Here is a 22,059-nt window from a genome sequence, read left to right on the forward strand (position 1 = left end):
CTCCTGGCCTTAAGTGATCCACCCATCTTAGCCCCACAACATGCTGGGATTACAAGCACGAACCCCTGTACTTAGCCTGCAAATAAATTTTTTGTGTGAGCCTCAAATTATGGTCAGGATAGAGATAGACTCTTATAGCCCTTCATATATCTCGTCTAGATTGCCTAACCAGTATCTAAAACAGTGCAAATAAACTATAATGTACATTTAGATATAACTTGAGCAACAAAAATGAAAATAACTTCTCTTCAAGGCTTTACATTATCTTTATTTGTTTTACCATTTGCTTCAGTTTAGGGAGAAGGACTTCACAGAAGTCTTTTAGGGGGTCAGTGTAAAAGAACTTTCACAGAAATATTTATGTACATTTTTGAGAAATAACAGGCATGACAGTAATTTCCTTGGGGAAAAATGTTTAATATCACCATACTCAGAATACATTTTTGTGAATATGCAATTATTTAGTATACATTACAAAATCCTCAATTTTAGAAAGTTTCCAACTGTCTAAATATCAGAAGAATCCAATATTTTGGTACAAAGATGAAACATTTCCTATATTATAGCAAAATTAAAATCTACCCGTATTCTAACATTGAGAAATGAGATAAAACACAGTATTATAAAGTCTACTTTATAGGAAAGATCAAGTGACCTCAAAGACTTTACTATTTTCATATTTTAAGACACATGATTTGTCCTGTTTTAGTAACCTGGTTCATATGTTGAACAAAGTGTAATGTGAACAGCAGAGAGGATTTGTTGGCAGAAGATCTATGTTCAATCTAGAACTATCTAGATCACAGACATTTCTATTCCTTGTGCAAGTTGGCACATAGTAAATGCCCAAATGAATAAATAAATCGAATTAACAAAGATGTCTTCATGTGTAAATCAGAGGTACTACCACCTACCACACAGAATGTAAGGAAAAAGAGAACAAATAAATACCAAAGTGCTTTATAAGATTCTGAGTTATTTTAAAAATCTGTGTTCATAGGTTTGTTATTTTACACAAAATACCAAATTTCAAATGAACTCCAGTACTAGATTTTGATGTACTATTTTATTTATAGCTATGTTTTCCTTTTAACAAAGATACCATTAACACCACATTTGTTCAGTGTTCATTTTAAAGGGTAAAAATGTTGTCTTATAGCTCCTTCAATAAAACACCGTAATTCAGGTCAAATGCCAATGTCCTGTACCTCCTTTGCTAAGTCAATATAAGGAGGAATCTGTTTTGTTTCAAAACAAAAGCATTTGATTATAAGAAGGTCTACAGTTTATAGTTCTTACTGAATTCCAATTCAACAGCATTTACCAAAGGGACTTTATAGCTATTTCTTTTGTAGCATTTATCATATTGTGTTATAAATATTACTTCTCTCAAGAGATACAGCAACTTGAGGGCAGAAAATAATGTCATATTCCTTTGTATATCAAGTACCTAGCCTTTGGCTGGTTCTTTGTAGAGGTTGGTGCCCAATAGACGGAGGACAAATAAACAGAAGATCTGTGTTGTGACCAGCAGAGGAAAAAAAGCTATTATAATTTCAGTTAGTTTTATGGTCAGGGTGATAAAAAAAAAAACCTATTGAACTGAAAGCAGGATTTTAATAGACTCCTTTTAGGTTTTTCTCTGTGAATAAAGCTAGTTCAAAGGTAGACAAATGTATACTAATAAAACAATTTGATGCAAACAGTTTGGAGCATGTTGTCAGGACAGTAAAACGAAAATGACAGAGAAAACACAGAAAAGTTTACTCTAAAATTATTGAGTAGTAGTTTATTTAATACTGTCAAGTAATAATGAATGAAGATGAAGTAACTTTGTCAAAAAGTTGTTGTATTTTGCAATATTTTATTTTTATGATTTTTAAAATTTATTAATATTTCAAAGTATTATTGTAGATGGGAACTGGGCTACATAAGTAAGTGTTTTGTATCTGGGGTGAAGGGTGAACCACATGAGAGTGGTTATACTTGGAAAAAATAGTTTTTATTCAAATGATTATTTGTCCAACTTATTTTGAGTTATAAGGTAGATGTGGTCAGTAAATGTTTGATGATGATTATATGCTGGTGAAAAGTTATTTGAAACCATACTAGAAAAAAATAAGTATGTAATGACAATTCCAAGGAACTACATCTAATACTTAAGATAAAGATAAAATAACTAGCAAGATTTATAACATCCACAAAAAGATTTTCATAAATATCTGTTTTAAATACCTCATGGGCATTCTAAGAGACTTTTCCTACCTTTGCATTTCCTTGGGAGGCATTCCTTAGTAAAGAGAGTGCTAAAACTGTAAAAGAATTCTTACTAGGATCCAAGCAAATGCAATCCTAAACAGTTGGCAAAAAGAGGGATTTTTTTTTTTAATCATAAATTAGCTATTACTTTACAGAAAAGTTTTACAGCAATTTATGACTTAGGTTTATGCTACCTTCATATGTTAGTATCACCAGTTTGAATTAAATAAGTTAAGTTAAATAACTCGATTATATATTAACACATTTTTACATGATTTCAACAAAGGTGTTTGAAGCAAAGAGTTCCTATTAAACATTAGTGAAATAAAGCAAACCCTTTAATTGTTCCAGTGCCAATGATAAGAATAGTTCTGATACTTTTATTTTGTAAAATAATTAGCATTTGTATACCACTATCACAGACATACACATATTTCTATAGGGAACATTTAATTTCCCTTATGCACTATGGTTGCTTTATTTGTTTTTGCTGCTGTTGTTGTTGTTGTTTTAGAGACAGGGGTCTCACTCCATCGCCCAGGCTGGAGTGCAGTGGTGCAATCACAGCTCACCACAGCCTCAACCTCCTAGGTTCAAGTGATCTTCCCACCTTACCCTCCCAGGTAGCTGGGAACACAGGCATGCTGGTTGCTCTATTTCACTCACTAAAAAAGGAGATAAAAAGCAAGCTGATGTCTAAGATAAACTGATGCCATTTTAAGTTATTAATACAAATTGTGAAGATATAAGTAGTTTCCTGTGATTAAATTTTACTGTGGGTTTATGAAGAGGAAAAAAAAAATCTCACTATATTGATATACTATTTCTGAGGTATAGCATGCATTTAGAAAGTAGTTAAAAAGAAAACAAAAAACCTTAGGAGTTTTGGTTATCAATCAATACGTAAGCACCAATTTTGAAGTTGGAAATGTAAGGTTTTTATTATGAGAAAAAGAGGAGTATACATTTACTTAGCTAGGTCCTGAACTCTGAATTATTTTACAACGTTTTCTTAGGTGAATATTATCAGCTACTAGATTTTACTAAAGTACTTGAGGCCTTACCTAGTTTGGATGACTCAATGGTACTTCACATTCAAATATTTTCAAAATATTTTACAACCTATTTTAAAATCTAATATTCTTACGAGAGAGGCCATGACAAGCTCACTTTTACTGGTAAAACAAAATACAGAACATTTTAATTTAAAAACTTGCCCTGTACCTTTTTTTCTATAAATTTTTCAAATCACAGTGCCAATTATAATTTAATACAAATCCCAGCAGTTTTAAGGTCATGTAAATGTTGGTTAACTGTTATTTAGCATCTTATTTAGAATGCAATATGCCAACTTTGGTACAGGAAAAAATTCTTTTCTAATGTAAGTTAAACATATTACTTATCATAAGCTGTTCTTTTAATAGTAGTTTAAAAAGACAGAAACAAAAAACACCTTTCAAACATACAATTTATTGGCAAAAATTTTAAGTCCGTAATTCTAATGTAAGGCACTTCCATTCATTTTCAAATAAAAATTTCATACAAATTTTTTTATTCTTTTGTAATCAAGTCTTCACAAATTATACAGTAATGTTACTTCAAGTAAAACTTTATTAAATAATGCATTTTGGCGTAAGTGCCATAATTATCTTTACTTCTGAAAAGAATGAAGGATAGGCATCAAGCTCTGTGCAAGCTAAACTCAAATGAAGGTACTCTTGGTCTGTTTTAGATTTAGACTCGGCAGTGTTTTATCTTGTTGATCTTGTTCAAGGATCTTAAAATCTTCCAAAGGAAGAGTGCTTAAGGCAGTTGGTAAAATGTGTTCTGATGTACCTTTAGGTAATACACTATTCGCCTCTAAATTCTTTACCAAACAAGTGGCTTTGATCCATCTTCGAGTTGCTCTGCGTTCCTTTTGTAGGCAAGTTTTCATTTTTCTTCTTAAGCTTGCTATTTCTTTTTCCAGTTTAATGATCCTCTTTTTTGCCTCTATAGGATTCCTAAAGGCATAGCTGTGTTCAAGTAGTACTTGCTGACTACTCATGTTTGATTTTAAATTAGATGGTCCAGCTGGGGAACAACTGTTGTTTTTCTTCAGAAGATTCCTTGACTTGAGTTTCTGAGCCGAATAAAATTAGAGGGTTGAACATAAATTATGAAATATCACAAATAAGCAAATAGTGTCCAGTTTTGGATAACAGAGTATTTAAACTGTTCTTTTAAAAGTCAATATCAAAACCTTAATAGGAAATAGCAGCAGCCATCTCATGTAATCCAAGATTAAGTTTTTTAACTGGCTGAATAAACTCTAGTCACCTACTTCTTTTTGTCCCATATCCAGAGAGATTCAAACATTGATTTGGAAATAGACAATGGACGTCCAAGGTTTTTTCCAAATCATTGACTATGATTCTATAGAGACTTTAAAGATCCTTTGCAATTTACTAAGGTCAATTTAGAATACATGTAGATATTATTTATGATATTAATTTGATCCCCTTTTAATTAAATACCATTTTCTCAATCTGATGAATATTTTAGAACCAGGGTCCTACTTAATGAAAACTGAAGGATCTGGAGAAATATATTCTTAAGTACAAAGTTTCTAAATATATTTACCTATTCATTTTTGATAGTTACATACGTCTTCAAGGATTTAAAATCTGGCTAGGAACATTTGCCAAAATCAGGAGATTTGTTTTGCTTTTATCTCTTTCATTCAAATGGTCATCAAGTCCTGTTAAGTCTACCCACTAAATATTCCCACCATGAATCCTCTCCTCTCCATCATTCTTTTTTTTCCTTTCTCTGTTCCACAGTAAGGCTGAACACTGTCATTCTCGATGTCACTACTTACACTGGGCCTCTATCATATCTGTTCTGACTGTATTATTCTTTATTGATCTCTGCACTTCATTTTGATCCTCATTAATCCACATTCTGCCATGAGAATAATTTTTCTAGAATATTTGACATTTCTATTCTGGCCAAATTATTCTTTGCCTACCTATTATCTCAAGGGAAAAAAAATCTTTACATGGCATACTATACAATTTAGGATCTCACCCCATTCTGCAATTTACCATCTTGATTTATACTCCAGCAATACTAAGCCACTGAGAGTTTCCAGATTATATCATATCCTCATAAGTCTGTGTCTTTTATTCATAAACATTTATTGAAACACATACTATGAATTCCTGGGGACACAACACTGAACAAATAAGACAATATGGTTCCTATCTTCATGAAACCTCAGTTAGTCCCTCTGCCTAGGGAATTGACAGGAACTCTTTTTTGATCTTTGTATCTCTAGCACTGAGCTTAGATTCTGGCATAATGGAAAGTTTACTTGTATTTATTAAATAAATAATCAAAATGTCAAAAATAAGGTACATTTCAAATTCAGTATTTGAGTTTATACTATGTCCCAGACACTGTTTGAGGTGCTGAGGATTCACACATGAAAAAGACTAGTTCTTGCCCTCCTGGAGCTTTTCTAACAGCAGTGGTAATTAGCTTACCACAATCTGGTCTCCCATTCAGATAATAACTCATATACACTTAAAAGTTTAACTGTTACAAACAAGAGAAACAGTAGTTTTTCCTCTCTCAGAGGAAAACATGTTTGTCCTGCCTTTCAAAGCTAAACTATTTGTGTTCATTTTACCCTTTCTTACCCTTGGTGACCCTGTCTTTCCCAGCTAGGTTTTCCTCTCTGGTCAGATCTTCCCTAACTAGATAAAACATTGTTTTAATTCATTCGTCTTATATCTTAATTCTTTCATTTTTTAATTTTACTTTTTTTGCTTCATTTTTTCTTCATTCTTTCCTTTTAAATATCAGTTGCTAACATTTCCTACTCACCACTTAGCCCACTGGTTTTTGATCTCATCATGCAACTGTAATTATTCTGTGCAAAGCCAAGATCCCTTTCCTCTATTTTAAACTCCCAAGACTTCAAAAGCCCACTCTAAATGCCCAAGCTCTCTGAAGATTTGTTATGTCTGCCTCCCTCTGAACTTACATTCTTTGGTGTAACTCTGGCTGTGCTGCTCTTAAAGTACTTTACACATGTTATTTGTATGTCATTTTAAAATCAGAACACAGTGATGCTGGAAGTTTCATTACTTGTTTTTCAGTTTTACCAATGGTACAATTATTAATAATAATTGGTAATAATGTAAAATTCCAATATAGTAAAACAATTTGGATTGGGGAAAGAATATTGGAGTCAGGAGACCCAAACTCTGATTCTAGCCTGTACCTTTACTGTACAAAAGGAAGGTCTGCAACTTTTTTGAGGCATATCACTGTAAATGAATCTCAGTTAATAACTGCATAAACAAAAAGGAATGGGTTCTAAAAATGGTTTTAAAAACAGGAGAATAACATTACCTACCATAGACTTTATATGGGTACAAAAATCAAAAATGGTTGGAACAGCATCCATTTTAAGTCTTCGAGTTTGTCCTGTTAGGTCAAAACAGGAGGCTTCAAAGTGCTTTGAACAAAGAAATGTGTGTTTTCCTGGCACAAAATTTTTGCGCCTAACCAGGCGAACCCATTCTTTTCTTCTTTTAGGATCCAAAGGAAACCTTAAACAAAAAGAAATATGCAACTCAAGTTCCAACTATCATAATTCTGGTTGCACCTAAATGATTAAAAGAAATTTCGAAGATGATTAAAAGTGTGTCCCATTTACATAGAAAATGTTAAACTCACAATATCCAGACACTGAAACAGAAACCAATTCATGGTAATGTTTTATAAGTTTGAAAAACTTAGTCAGAAACTGACTTGAGTCGTTTTATATTTCAGGGCTTTTAAAAAGAGACACTTCTTCCCAATTAGCCCTTAATCTGGGCAGTAAAATAAAACATGACTAAACTGATTTTGATCAAGTTTAAGTAGAACTATTATAAGCAGGAATAATTTCACCATGCTTTAATCTGCTGCTGATATATGTAGTCAAGAAAAATCAGGTATCTAAAGATTAAATTTTGTCAAGGAAAGCCTAGGCAGATGCCGGTACTTCTTCCTCTATGTCCCATCATTATGACACTTACCACATTATTTTGTAATTTTTCCATTTTAATTTCCAATGACAAAGATTATAAATTTCTTGAGGACAGGGATCATTATATCTTGGCATGTATTTATCTTTGACACTTAGCACAATGCTTTGCAAACAGCAGGGATTCAACAAAATTTGCTAAATTAATACAAATACAGAATAATAATATTCTGTATGTAAACAACAAATATTTTTAAAAAGTCAACTCTTTAATTATGTAGTGCAGCAGAAAGCAAACTTACAAAAACGTAAAATGCTTTGTAGCAATGTTTTTCCTTTCATATTTCAAGTATAAAATACAGTTGACGCTTTAACAACATGGGTTTGAACTACACAGGTCCAATTATATGTGCATTTTTTTCAATAAATATATTGGAATTTGAAACAATTGGAAAAAACTTGCAGACAAACCATGTAGCCCGGAAACATCAAAAAAATTAAGAAAAAGGTATGTCATTAATATATAAAATATATGTAGATGCCAGTCTATTATATCATTTACTACCATAAAATGTACACATACTAGTCTATTTTGTCATTTACTACCGTGAAATATATAGATTTTAAAAAGTTAAAATTATCAAATTTTGCAGAGACTGTACATGGCATCATTCAGTCCAGAAGAATGTAAACAAATGCAAAGATGCAGTATAATGATAACTGCATAAAACCAACTGTAGTACATACTGTACTACTGTAATAATTTCATAGCCATCTTCTATTGTGGTGAGCTCAATAAGTGCTGTTGAGTACCCACTTAAAGTGCCATGTGATGCTAATTATCCCTGTCTGAGCAATTTGTCTCTCCAGTAAGTTGTGTATCATGGCAGAAAGTGATTTCTCGCAGTTCTTGCATATTTTTCATTGTATTTAGTGCAGTATCATAAGCCTTAAATAATACCATGATACCCATATGAAGTGCCATTAGTGATGATGGATGTGCTCTAAGAAGCAGAGTCATGACAATACAAGAAAAATTTGAATTGCTTGAGAGATATATATATCCCCCATAGATTTAGGTGTGCAGCTGTGGTTGCTTGCCATTTCAAAATAAATAAATCCAGGACCATTGTTAAAAAAAAAAAATTGTCAAGCTGTTGCTACAGCTATGCCAGGAGGTACAAAGATCTTATACTTTTTGTGAAATATCTTTCTATTCTGTATTGGAAATGCAGCTTTTATATGAGTGCACAATTGCTGTAAGAAAGTCATACCTATATTCCAGGACTACAGATAGTTTTTTCTTAGAAAGAAAATTTTTTAGAAAAATCATATTAGAGTTTATATAGAACTCTGGAGAAAAAGTGAGGTTGTCATATGATAAAACAAAAGGAAGGTGAATGATCTGAAGCTGCAAATTTAATGCCATCGGAGGATGTTTGATAATTTTAGAAAGAGGTTTGGCTTAAAAAATGTGAAGATAAGAGAGAAACAGCTTCTGCTGACCAAGAGGCTGCAGATGTTCCCCAATGCCATTAAGACCATTCAAGAGAAAGGCTATCTGTCTAAACAGGTTTTTGATGCAGACAAAAAAGGCCTTTCTTGAAAAAAAATGCCACAAAGGATATTTATTAGTAAGGAAGAGACGCAAACATCAGGACTTAAGGCAAGAAGGCATAGGCTAACACTGTTTTGTACAAATGCAGTTGGGTTTATATCAATTCTGCCCTTATCTACAAACCTGCTAAACCCTGAGCCTTGAAAAAGAAAGATAAACACCAGCTGCCAGTCTTTTTGTTGTAAAATGAGAGGCCCGGACACCGAGAACCCTTTTTCTGGATTGGTTCCATTAAATTTAGGAAGCACGTTGCCAGTAAGGTACTGCCTTTTAAAGTTCTTTCCATTTGGGACAATGCCCCTGGCCACCAAGATCCGTGAGTCCAACACAGAAGGTGTCAAAGTGGTCTATTTGCCCTCAAATTCAATGTCTTTAATTCAACTTCTAGATCAGAGGGTCACAAGTTTTAAGGATCATTACACATGGTACTCTATGGAAAGGATTGCCAACGTGATGGAAAAAAACCCCAACAAAGATAGAAAACATTATGAAAGTATACAAGGACTGCACCATTGAAAATTATTACAGAAAAAGTGGTGAAAGACACCAAGCCCAAAACAATAAATTCCTGTTAAAGAAAACTGTGTATTTGTGTGTGACCTCACAGTCTTTATGACAGAGCTGATAAGGGAAATCATGAAAGAGATTGTTGATATGGCAAAAAAGGTGGACAATGACAGGTTTCAAGATATAGATCTTAAAGAAATTCAAGAACTGATTGAAGACACCACACCAGAGGAATTAACGGAAGACTGCTTGATGGAGCTGAGTGCTTCTGAACCACTGCCAGATGATGAGGAAGAAGTTGTAGAAGAAGCAATGCCAGAAAAATTGACATTAGAAAATCTGGCAGAAGGGTTCTGATTATTTAAGACTGCTTTTGACTTCTTTTATGACATGGACCCTTCTATAACAGGGTCACTGAAACTAAAGCAAACAGGGAAGAAGGATCGGTACGATATAGAACCATTTTTAGAGAAATGAAAAAGAGTAAGACAGAAATTATGATATATTTCCATAAAGTTAGACCGAGTGTGCCTGCCTTTCCTGCCTCCCCTTCCACCTCTTTCACCTTTGCCATGCCTGAGGCAGCAAAACCAACCCCCCTCTTCCTCCTCCTCCTCAGCCTACTCAATGTGAAGACAACAAGGATGAATACTTTTATAGTGATCCACTTCCACGTAATCAATAGTAAATATATTTTCTCTTAAGATTTTTTTTTCCTTTTTTTGAGACAGAATTTTGCTCTCGTTGCCCAGGCTGGAGTGCAATGGCGCCATCTCGGCTCACTGCAACCTCCACCTCCCAGGTTCAAGTGATTCTCCTGCCTCAGCCTTCTGAGTAGCTGAGATTACAGGCACCTGCCACCACGCCCGCCTAATTTTTGTATTTTTAATAGAGACGGGGTTTCACCATGTTGGCCAGGCTGGTCTCGAACTCCTGACCTCAGGTGACCCACCTGCCTCGGGCTCCCAAAGTGTTGGGATTACAGGGGTGAGTCACCATGCCTGGCAGGATTTTCTTAATAACATTTTCTTTTCTCTGGCTTACTTTATTGTAAGAATACTGTATAGAACACATGTAACATAAAAAATGTGTTGATTGTTTGTGTTATTGTTTAAGGCTATTAGTTCAATTTGGGGGGAATCAAAAGTCATACTCTGATTTTCGACTGTGTGGTGAGGGAGCTTCTGCACCCCTAAACCCTGTATTGTTCAAGGGTCAACTATATACTGATATGCATCCAGTGTGTACCTGTTAAGGAAGAGACAAATATAAGGGGCTCTCTCTAAAAATTATACCGGTAACTTGGAAATATAAGAATCAACAGTCGCATGTAGTCAGCTTGTGTAAAACTCTTTGGTTTGACTACATTATCCTTTAGATATTAATTATGAAATCACTGGTGCTTAAAAAGAACCACAAAATCGAAGTTAGAAGATCATGTGGTTCAGAAGCCCCCAAATGCAGCCTCATTAGGTAACAGCTTTGGGTATATCGCATATACTAGGTTTGCTAACATTACCAGCAATGAGGGGCACAAAGAAATGAATGTCTGGATTTACAGTCAACACTCTCCCATCTTCTGTCTCCATCCCCCTCAACCCTATAGGCACCCTGATCTGAAGATACTAACATCTGTATATCACTCCACAATTCACATATGCATTTTTTTCTATTTTACAAGAAAATAGAGTTTTTTTTTTTTTTTTTTTTTGAGACGGAGTTTCACTCTTGTTGCCGAGGCTGGAGGGCAGTGGCAGGGTCTCAGCTCACTGCAACCTCTGCGTCCCGGGTTCAAGCGATTCTCCTGCCTCAGCCTCCTGAGTAGTTAGGATTACAGGCGCCCGCCACACCTGGCTAATTTTTTTTTTTTTTTTTTTTTGTATTTTTAGTAGAGACGGTGTTTCCCATGTTGGCTAGACTGGTCTCGAACTCTTGACCTCACGTGATCCACCTGCCTTGGCCTCCCAAAGTGCTAGGATTACAGGCGTGAGCCACCGCGCCTGGCTGAATAATTTTCTGATAACTTATTTACTCTGCCTACCCTCACCTCTTAACAACAATTTAGTCTCATTTCAAAGATCTCTGTCCCAGTATTTGACAGTTTGAAAATATTTCCTAAAGACTAAGCAAAAAATAAGGCTTTAAACATATTTCTTCCTGTCAGGGCCTCGATAAAGACTCAATAAATAAGTACTATCATTGTATTATTATTTGTGTAAGACTCTTCCACTCTAAGACTGTCTTTCAGATATTATTCAGGTCCTTAATTCTCTTTCTTTTAAAGCTCTTTTTAAAACTAGCTCCTTAATTAGGAAATCAATGCCTTGAATCAAACCTTAACTTGACCAGATTCTACTTAAGACTGTTAAGGAACCCTATCTTATTAAGGAAGTTTTCCATGATCAGAGGACTGGGTTAGATGTTACTATAGCACTGATATCACAGTTTTTTGGTTACTTTTATATCTTTCCCACTGGACTGTAAGTTTCTCTAGGGTAGGAGCTACGTTTTTCACTGCTTTGTCCCTGAGTTTAGCATAGTATCTAGCATAGTACCTGTTAAGCACTCAATGAACTTTTCTGAATCAATGAATCAATGAACTAATGGGGTTAATTTGGCACTACTAGTCTTTAGATTTTTAGATTCATAACAGAAAATGAATAATCAATGATTTTATATTTAATTTTGGTGTAATGTTTTTGTACAGCACTAACCTTGATCATGTTTTGGATGTGTTGTTTGGACTTTTCTCAGCACATTCAAAGAGTGGGAGATATAGCCATAAGCTAAATTTAGGTTCACCTTAATTTAATAACAAATCCTCACATAAATATGATGAAATTAATATTATGGTAAGAGAAGGATATATTCTTATCTATACAGTAACAGAACCAGGCTCTTACAAATATTTGATGTTTTGAAAAGTCACTCAGTAGTTTAAACAGTGCTATTTTGTGTGCATCTTCAATAATCAGTTGAATGCCTCATACATTCCAAGCACTGTCCTAGGCACTGAAGACACAGTAGTAAACAAAATAGACATAGTACTTCTCTTCCATGAGTGTATACTGTAATGGGGAAGGTAGGGAATCAACTAGCTGGATGCAATGGAACAGTGGCCACTGTCTCTGGACTCAAACCAGGGCACCAATCCTTGCTCCTCTGCATAATATCTGGGTGACTTTAGGCAAGTTAACCTTTTTGGGTCTCCTTTTTATCATATATAAAGTGGTGATAAGAATGGCGCCTAGTGTGGTCATAAGGATTAAATGAAAAAATGTCAGTAAATGCTTAGCCCAGTGCACAGTACCTGCTAAATACTAAATAAATGCTATTTTTTATTATAATAAAAGTAACTACAAGTGTCCATGAGTCTTATAAAAGGGTAAGTACAAGGTTGTATGGAATCATAAAACAGGAAGAGCTAGTCTAGTCAGGAGGCCTTAAAAATTATAGGAATCAGCTAGGAAAGTTAGGGTGGGTCAGTAGAGTATTAAGAATATCTTGGGGACAGAGAATAGTGTTATGAAACAACGCTGGAGGACCTTCTAAGTCAAAGAGTAATTTTGAACCTTGTCCACCTTATCCAAAATGGCAATGATAAGCCATTAAAAGGCTGAATTGTGAGAGCTGATTGTTAACAGAAAATCTGTGAGCCAGTTGTTAAACACAGCCATTATTAAAATTAAATTAATATAAAGTTGCAATTAAATAAATTAAAATGAAAAGGTAATGAATACCAAAATTCCCAAATTTCCTAGTGATTTTACTGTTACCTTTACTCTTAAGGTTGTCTGTTTTATCTGTATGGTGGAAGTACTATAGAATAGTGTGAGACTGCACATCTCTTCCCAACTCCATAATCAGTGATGTTATATTGATAGCTTGAAACTAGACTTGGTAGTAGTATTTACATCATAGAAGGTGGGGAAACACTACAAATCAGGGCCTTTTCCCCTCCCTAAAGAACCATTTATTAAATATTTAGCAACATACTATTGATTATAGAAGAGTGGCTAGGAGTGCATGGATGGAAACAGTGAGCCAGTTAAAAGCCTACTGTAATAATCTAATCAAGGGGTAATGGTGAGAAGTCAAGGGAGGAAGACTTCCAAGTTTCCAGATGGGTAGTGTCTTCATTTACTGAGAAACAGAGTACAGGAAGTGGGGGTATGTTTGGGGAAGGGCAGTTTCTCAATATAGATAACAAATCTGGGTAACTAAAAGACCAGAGAAATACTGAGTAGACACTTGCCTATAGGTCTAGAACTCATTAGACAGATGGACTGGAGATACTGATTTGGGAGGCATCAACAAGTAGATGCTGAGACCACAGAATAGCTGAAATTATTTTGATATGAGTGTGAAGACCTGGGTTAAGGAGTAGAGAGAAGAGTAGCAAAGGAGATTGAAGACAGGCCAAAAAAGTAAGAAGATAATCATAAAATTAGTGTCAATTAATTTAAAAGTAGAGAGTATTTCAAGGAGGAAATGATCACACACCATGAAAAATGAATGTAGAGAGACATAAAGGTCATGTTAGCAAGAGCAATTTCAGATTACTGGGGAGACTTAAGACTAGAGTTGGCTAAGAGGTAAAAAAGATAGAGACAGTAAGTTTAGGCAAAATAACTTGCACATGGAGATACATAAGTCTACTAATGGCCAGGCGCAGTGGCTTATGCCTGTAATCCCAGCACTTTGGGAGGCCGAGGCAGGTGGATCACGAGGTCAGGAGTTCAAGACCAGCCTGGCCAATATGGTGAAACCCAGTCTCTTCTAAAAAAATATAAAAATTAGCCAGGCATGTGGGCATGCACCTGTAGTCCCAGCGATTTGGGAGGCTGAGGCAGGAGAATCGCTGGAACCCAGAAGGTGGAGGTTGCAGTGAGCCAAGATCGCACCACTGTACTCCAGCCTGGGTGACAGAATGAGACTCTATCTCAAAAAAAAAAAAAAAAAAAAAGTCTACTCACGTCCCAGTAGTAAAGGAGTGAATCAATTGAACCTGGTTTGTATTTACGAAATAGGAATGTATTTTTATTATAATGATACTATTTTAAGACCTAAATTTCTGAGGTTACACATGAAAATATTCAATTCATAGGCAAGTTTTATGCATGTTATTGTACCACCATCCATCTTTTTTTTGTTTTTTCTTGACCCTGGCAATACAGGGTCTCACTGTATTGCCCAGGCTGGAGTACAGTGGCACAATCACAGCTCAGCGCAGCCTCAACCTCCCCAGTTCAGGCAGTCCTCCCACCTCAGCCTCCCAAGTAGCTGGGACTACAGGCACGCGTCACCATGGCCAGCTAATTTTTTGTATTTTTTTGTAAAGACGAAGTTTCACCATGTTTTCTAGGCTGGTCTCAAACTCCTGGGCTCAAGTGATCAGCCCACCCTGGCCTCCCGAAATGCTGGGATTACAGGTGTGAGCCAACACACTGGGTTAAACATTGTTATTGGTGTCTGGACTACCCTCTCTCATCTATCCAAATTACTAAATTCAGTAGTTTCTCCTAGAACATTTCTCAAATCTGTCCCCTCCTCTCCAATTCTACTCTGATATCACCCTAGTCTAGAAAATTGGGTGGACTTTCCTTGTTTTATTTACTACAGCTTCCTAACTAGTTTTTCTCTGTCAGCTCACACCTTCCCTAATCCAATGCTGATTGTGCCAGCAACTGAGTACAGGGTTTAGTTTAGTTGACATTGTAACAAGATTTCCCTGTGAAGGAAAAAATACGTACATTAATATTCTGTAATAAGTTCGTTTCTCATCAAGTTCATTCCCGATGATGCTTGACCAGCACTTTCAGTAACACTACGATTCTCTATACTGCAACCAGAGGACTTTTTAATATGCAAATCTAATCGTGCCATTCTTTTTTTAAACTCTCCATGGCTTCTTAAGTACTCTTAGGATAAAACAGAAAATACTTAAGTAGCATACAGGACCAAATCTGTCATCCTTTGGTCTCATTTGAAATATCACATCCTTTGAGAAGTGTTCTTTGACTTTCCAAGACTAAGTCAGGTCTCTGTTTCTTCTGTGGCACTTAATTATAATGATTTATGTCTTTCTCCACTACTAAATTCTAAACTCCAGGAGGATTAGAACTTTCTGGATCCTTAGCACAATGTCAGGTAATTAGGAACTCCGTACATACTTGATGGATGAATGAACAAAGCACTACATATGCATGAACTAGTTTAAAAACAGAAACATCACAAGATTTTTTTTAAGTGGCAGCTTTTAATAAAAGTACAGTTCGTAATAGTGAGGTAGGGAAAAAGGTCAAGGATATAATTTCTACATACTAACATCACATACGTTGTTAGGTATATAAAATATATAAAATCAGGACCGGTGTCACTTAACTTTTTAATGTGTCTTTTCTTGAGGCACGTGGCAGGCACTTGCAGAGAAGGTAAACATTTACAGAGTACCTGTTATTTTCCAAGCATTGTTCAAAGTGCTTTCAAGAGTTCTGGTTTGACAGAACTAAAGAATTTTGATTTTTCTTCCAGCAAACAAAAGAAAACCTAGGTTCTTTTTATTACTCTGTTCTAGTAAGAACAGAAAGGTTATCTTTTGCACTTTAATTAACATCGCTTAATTCCATGGCTATCAAAGATGACTCAATTCCTCCGCAGAATTACTATGTGACTATTAGAAATCTAAATGCCTCCCAAGTCAATTCATCTAGTGAGAATTTCCTAATTTTAACGGGAACACAGCAGGCTTTTACGGTGATTGCTGATTGAATGGGAAGATCTCTTTCTCCCTTACGGCGTCATTCATGTCAAGACCCGGTCTAACAGAGGAATAAAAGAGTAGAAAATTACGATATCCTCCTGTTACTTTTTTACTAAGGGGTAATCACCAAACAGTACTTCGATTTCTTTTAGAAAATGAGTAAAGCTTCCCCGAAAGCAGGGAAAAATTGGGCAGATTTGAGAAAAACAAAGGACGTATGATGCTTCCCTGCTACCAGCTGGGAAAGTTACTAGAATTAGGAGAATCCTCCTGTTCCTTCCACACAAGCGATAGCCAGAATAGGAACTCCAGTTTCCGTCACCCCCACTCCCTGCCCAGGTTACCTGTGGAAGCTGATGTTAATGTGCTTGTTGTAGGTAGTGGCACAGCCCGCCGCGGCGCAATTGGTCGGCATTTCCCTTTCCCACTCATTCAGCGCCCTTAAGTCTCTACTGAGGCGCTGGCTGCTAAGCTTCCTTCGGGCAGAGGCTGGACAATCGAGGCAGGCGTGCCTTAATCGTGAGAGCTTAGTCGTGAGAGCGGAGTGGGAAGAAGGGGTGTGTATGTGGGGGCGGAGGCGAGGGAGGGTCAGCCTTCCCTTTCTCTTTATTAATATGGCGGACTAGAGCCCACAGAACTGGCCCTCCTGGAGCTCTAGTCGCCTTCGCTTGACTTCACCAACATGGCGGACACAACCCGTTCTTTCTCCCCGCCCCCAAAAGGGAGCGGATCTACTGCGTTTCTTCGGCAGCGGTCCTCACAGCAATTAAAAGGAAGTATTTTCCCCTCTGATTACTATAAATTATAAGAGTTTTACAATAAAACTCTCTCAAGGATGCAACTAAGAGCAGCTCCACCTACTTCTGCATGCACCCAGCTGTACCAGGCCAGATCCTGCAGTGGGTGTGACCCGTAGACCGGAAGAGTGAACCCGAAAAAAGAAGAAAGACTACAAATCCTAGTGAGTATCGAGTGGTGTTATTATCGCGTGAACTGTGAGCCTTTGTTTCCTGCGTGTCGCAGGAAGTGACGTTTCGGGTACAGCCGCTACCAGAGTCCCTTTCTCGCGAGGCGGAAGAACCCCGATCGCTGAGGAGCAAGGGGGCGCTAGGAAAAGGAACTGGGTTGCGACGGTCCGGCGAGAGAGAGCTGGGGTGCGGGGAAGTTGGGGAACAGAGGCCGCTAGGTGTCCGAGTAGGGTAAGACCGCACCGACCCGGCGGAAACGAGGCAATTGTCGGGCGGATCCCCGGACGGAGAGCTAAGGTTGTGTGGAAGGCGCTGCTCCCCGGATGGCGACCGCAGATACTCCGGCCCCGGCCTCCAGTGGCCTCTCGCCGAAGGAAGAAGGGGAGCTGGAAGATGGGGAGATCAGTGACGACGATAATAACAGCCAGATACGGAGCCGGAGCAGCAGCAGCAGCAGTGGCGGCGGGCTGTTACCCTATCCGCGGCGAAGGCCTCCTCACTCGGCCCGGGGCGGTGGATCCGGCGGAGGCGGTGGCTCTTCCTCGTCATCGTCCTCTTCTCAGCAGCAGCTGAGGAATTTCTCACGCTCGCGGCACGCGTCTGAGCGGGGCCACCTCAGGGGACCCAGCAGCTACCGACCCAAAGAACCATTCCGGTCTCATCCGCCCTCTGTACGGATGCCTTCGAGTTCACTGTCCGAAAGCAGTCCCCGGCCGTCTTTCTGGGAGCGGAGCCACCTCGCCTTGGACCGTTTCCGCTTTCGAGGCAGGCCTTACCGGGGTGGGAGTCGCTGGAGTCGGGGGCGAGGAGTGGGTGAGCGAGGAGGCAAGCCGGGGTGCAGACCCCCTCTGGGAGGAGGAGCAGGATCCGGGTTCAGCAGCAGTCAGAGCTGGCGAGAGCCCTCTCCACCTCGGAAGAGCTGTATCCTTAACGTGGCGGTCGGCGCTGGGTGTGTCACTTACCAAAGTTCCCTTTAGCGTCATTACTAGGTCTGTGAGACGAGTGTAACTTTGAATCATCAGAACCGCTGATTTCTCCCTGTGTCAGTATACTTAAAGTAAGTTGTTCTTTGGTAATTCCCCGTGTGCCACACTATAGCGTTATTGTTAAGACTGCTTCATTGGATATATAAACGTGCTATGGACTGGGTTAAGCTAATGAAATCCAAGACAGTTAAGTCTGATTTGTAATAATACCTTAGAAGCCCAAGTTTCATTAGCATTTGTATTTTTGCTGGGACAGAAACTTTGTATTTTATGTGAAGTTGACATATTGTTAGAGAAAAAAATATTCATAACCAGTTTGGGGAATACTGTTGCTTTATCATATTGCGGTTTGACATTGAAAATTGTAAAAGTTTCAGTCTTTGCAGTCCTGCACTATTTTTGTGATTCTGTTTTTATCTTGATTTATTCCGGTTGCTGCCTTTTAAATTGCGGGGAGGGGGGGGGAGGTTAAAAAAAACACTCTGGTGTCTTTAACAAGTCTGTTTCAGAGCTTTTTGATTCATTTGATCTTTTTGGAACGCTTTACCTCCTTTACGTTTGTATCTGTGTTCACTTTTGCGCATTGTGTAACTCTTCGTGCTGACTAAATGAGGGCCAGAAAGAGAAAGATAAACTTATCAGCATTTTTATTTTAATACGTTAGAGTGGAGGAATGTGTATGCGAGGGTGGAGATTACGGATACTTTGAGAAAGGAAATAGTAACATACCAGATTTTTGCTACTTCTAACCTTATTCTCAGTTTTAAACATTACTGAGTTTACTCAGGATTTATGCAGAGGAATCAGTCATCCGAAGGTTTCCTGTTTTATAATGGGTTTGTAAAACACTATCTTGACTTACACTGTGACCATTGCAAAAGTTTAAAGACTTTCATTACTGGTTGTAATTCCCATAGTGTGATTTTTAATTTCGTCATTATATATGAAACTTAAAAGTAATGACAGTTATTTGGAAGACAATCAGAATTACTTTTATAGAACACTTAGGTCCAGAATAGGTCTTTCTCAAATGTCATGATGTAAAAGGGGCAAGGAATGTACATTTAGGTAAGAAACAGCAGCTTCTGATGCTAGTCCCCTGAAAAACCTTACTTCTGCAACGAAAAGTTGGGTTAGGAACATTTTAGGATTGTTTCAGAGAATATCATGTAGGCGCTGGGCGTGGTGGCTCATGCCTGTAATCCCAACATTTTGGGAGACCGAGGCGGCGGATCACTTGAGATCAGGAATTCGAGACCAGCCTAGCCAACATGGTGAAACCTTGTCTCTACTAAAAATAAAAAAATTAGCCAGCGTGGCATTGGGCGCCTGTATTTCCAGCTACCCGGGAGGCTGAGGCAGGAGAATCGTTTGAGCTCGGGAGGCGGAGTTTTAGTGAGCAGAGATTGCACCTCTGCACTTCATCCTGCGCGGTAAAGCGAGACTCCATTTCAAAAAAAGAAAAGAAAAGAAAATTATATAGATGTTTAACTTTTTAAAAGCCAGCACATGGTTCTTCCAAGAAGGTTAGAAAACCTCTGTCCACGGTGTTTCTTAATCCATGGATTTGTAGTCTATTTTCAATCCAAAAGCCAGAAAGGCTATTTGAGCATATGTGTGTGTATGATTTTAAAATTTTTTCAATTAAAAAAAATTTTATTAAATTTATTTAAAAAAATTTGGAGAGACGAGGTCTTGCTATGTTGCCCAGGCTGATCTTGAACTTGTAGCTTCAAGATATCCTCCTTCCTCGGACTCCCAAAGTGCTGGGATTTATAGGCAAGAGCCACCAGTCTATATGTGTTTTGTAAAGGTACAAAGATGAAACCTGTAGTTTGTATTAGGGAAACAAATGAAAATAAGTAGTTGTAGTTTAGTATAAAAAGTTGAAACTGAGGTATGTGTATAAAAAGTACTATGGGAGCTCAAAAGTTTTTCTTAAAAGTTTTATTCTGTGTTAGAAAAGGGGGAGGTGATTGGGCTTTCTGCTTTTGTCCTCTTTCTGCGTGTTTATTCAATACTATTTTGGGCCTCTACCATAGACCTTTATTAATTGGTAAGCTTGTATGTTTTTATTAGTAAACTGACATATGATGTTGCAAAAAAAAAAAAAAAAGTACCGGAAAATATCCAGTCTGTGTGACTTTGATTTCTGTAGTAACTTGTCATAAATAAGATATCTTACTGTTTTTCTTTTCACAGATGCCGCACTTAAAAGGATGCTTGTTTTGATCCTCTGCTCATTGTTTTCCTCATGAAGTATCACTGATTCATCCTAGAGGTGGTGTTCTTTTTAAGAATTTGAGAAGGAAAACGTAGTTTCCAGCTACTTTTGTATAATGTGAGCAAACAAAATATTTGTTACAACACTTTATTCAAATTTATTTAATATCAAGATTGTACTCAGTTTAATTCATATTTCCACTGTGTGATTATAATAATACCTTTTTTATTTTGCAAATACCGTATAAAGAAATAATGCAGGTTACTCTGTGGCATATTTTTATAATTTAGAAGTAAAGTAGCCTGAGTATAGGGTTTTTTTATTTCTGTTTTTGTCATAACTCCTTTCACTGTAATAACTAAGATATGCTAGTTGCAACTTTAAAGAAATAGAATAAACTAAATTCAATTGCAGTTCTTATTTTCATCCTTAATTTTTCTTAATGATAGACACTTAGTACATCTTAGCCTGTCTCCCTTGAATGACTGCTCTTTTAAACTTTCAAATCTGATGAGAGCTAACATAATTAGGCCAGTGTCTCTCATCAGTAAAAAGTCATTCCATTTTCAGCTGCAGCTGAAAAGGTTGAATAGCACTTCTTTTTGTTTAAACCAAGGTTCAATTAGAAATTGTATCTTGACAAGCGTGAAATTAAATCTGGTAAGTGTTGGTTTGATCTTAGCTATTCTATGTAGATAGGGGTAGATTTTCTTCAGCCTTAAAGGAGATTAGTCAGTTATAGTTGTAACTCAATTGCTTTTCCTTATTTTTCTATTTAGCATTTTTGTTAGTATATTTAATCATTTCCCTTTGCAGATATTTCCAAGGTCTTCAGTCTTTTTTTTTTTTTTAACTGCAGTTGTGCCTTTAAATGACTCCAGTGAAAAGTAAGATATAAATGCAGATAATTACAGAACTTACGTACAAAGAGTGCATAAGAGGGGAAAGGGGAGTGAGAAACTCCGCCTTCATAGAGGTGACGCTCAAATTGGGGTTAAGTTGAAGAACAGACAAACTTAGACACAAAGCTATGCAAAAATTGTGATGAAAGGGGAAAAAGTAAGTTTGGAAAGGAAAGCACAGGTCAGATTATATTTATTCTCAGGATTTTGGACTTTTTTATTAGTGAAATTTAAACAAGGGGAGTAATCTTATATTTTTATTCTAGAAAGATTACTCTGACAGCAGCAGTATGAAGGATGGGTTGTAGGAGATAAGAGAAATATCTTTTCACCAGGGTAAACTCTCCTGTGGTAGGTAGAACGGTGGAGGTGCTGCATTAGAATGCTCAAAATAAGAAGAGAAAGAGGCTAAGTAGTGCTCTCTGAAGAGCACCATTATTTCACAAGTTAGAAAGGACTCAATGGAGACTTAAAAGACAAAAAACAAATAGGGAAACAAAGGGAAACGGGGAGTTATGGAAGCCAAGAGAGAAGTGGTTTATGGTGTCAGATTCTCATAGGGGTCAGGTAAAAAAAAAAATAAGGTTTGAAAACATTGATAAGGAAACTTAGCCACAGCAGTCTCTCTAGATTAATGGGACAGAAACCAGATTCCATTTGGTAAGAAGGGTACAGAGAAACTAGTTTTCTTCCAAGAAACTTGACTTTGAAGAGATCAGAAAACCAGAGATTTATTAGAACAGTTTTGCTGTAGAACTGTTAAGATTTTCAGATGTACTTACTGCTTATTTTTGTTTCTCAAATGATGGTAA

The 22,059-nt window shown here is 37.1% G+C and overlaps 2 protein-coding genes across 3 annotated transcripts in view; one reads left to right on the forward strand and one right to left on the reverse strand.

Moving 5' to 3' along the window:
- Window positions 1-396: 396 nt before the first annotated feature.
- THAP2 (THAP domain containing, apoptosis associated protein 2) lies at window positions 397-17,195 on the reverse strand. Of its 2 annotated transcripts, none has more exons than XM_011978510.1 (3): window positions 16,512-17,195; window positions 6,665-6,860; window positions 397-4,381 (listed from the first exon to the last, which is right to left on the reverse strand). In XM_011978510.1, exons 1-3 carry the CDS (start codon window positions 16,580-16,582, stop codon window positions 3,962-3,964), a joined length of 687 nt encoding a protein of 228 aa, XP_011833900.1. In that variant the 5' UTR covers window positions 16,583-17,195; the 3' UTR covers window positions 397-3,961. The 2 variants fall into 2 exon arrangements, with proteins under 2 accessions (XP_011833900.1, XP_011833901.1); XM_011978511.1 differs by lacking the exon at window positions 16,512-17,195 and adding an exon at window positions 15,348-15,451 and having other exon boundaries at window positions 3,710-4,381.
- ZFC3H1 (zinc finger, C3H1-type containing) overlaps window positions 17,120-22,059 on the forward strand; it is a 63,218-nt gene continuing 58,278 nt past the window's right edge. The window contains exon 1 of the mRNA XM_011978509.1: window positions 17,120-18,056. Within this exon, the coding sequence (XP_011833899.1) occupies window positions 17,459-18,056 (598 nt within the window). The 5' untranslated portion in view covers window positions 17,120-17,458. The remainder of the gene's footprint in view (window positions 18,057-22,059) is intronic.

The sequence above is a fragment of the Mandrillus leucophaeus genome, unplaced genomic scaffold (genome assembly GCF_000951045.1).
Source record: "Mandrillus leucophaeus isolate KB7577 unplaced genomic scaffold, Mleu.le_1.0 Scaffold196, whole genome shotgun sequence".
Taxonomy (NCBI): Eukaryota; Metazoa; Chordata; class Mammalia; order Primates; family Cercopithecidae; genus Mandrillus; species Mandrillus leucophaeus.

Bases quoted from the DNA above. Each gene is read 5' to 3' on its own strand.
- THAP2 (XM_011978510.1), bottom strand. From the start codon at position 16,582: ATGCCGACCAATTGCGCCGCGGCGGGCTGTGCCACTACCTACAACAAG. The intron at 6,861-16,511 runs GTAACCTGGGCA...TTTTTGTTTAAG, and splicing joins ATTAACATCAGCTTCCACAG to GTTTCCTTTGGATCCTAAAA. The intron at 4,382-6,664 runs GTAGGTAATGTT...TATTCGGCTCAG, and splicing joins GTACCCATATAAAGTCTATG to AAACTCAAGTCAAGGAATCT.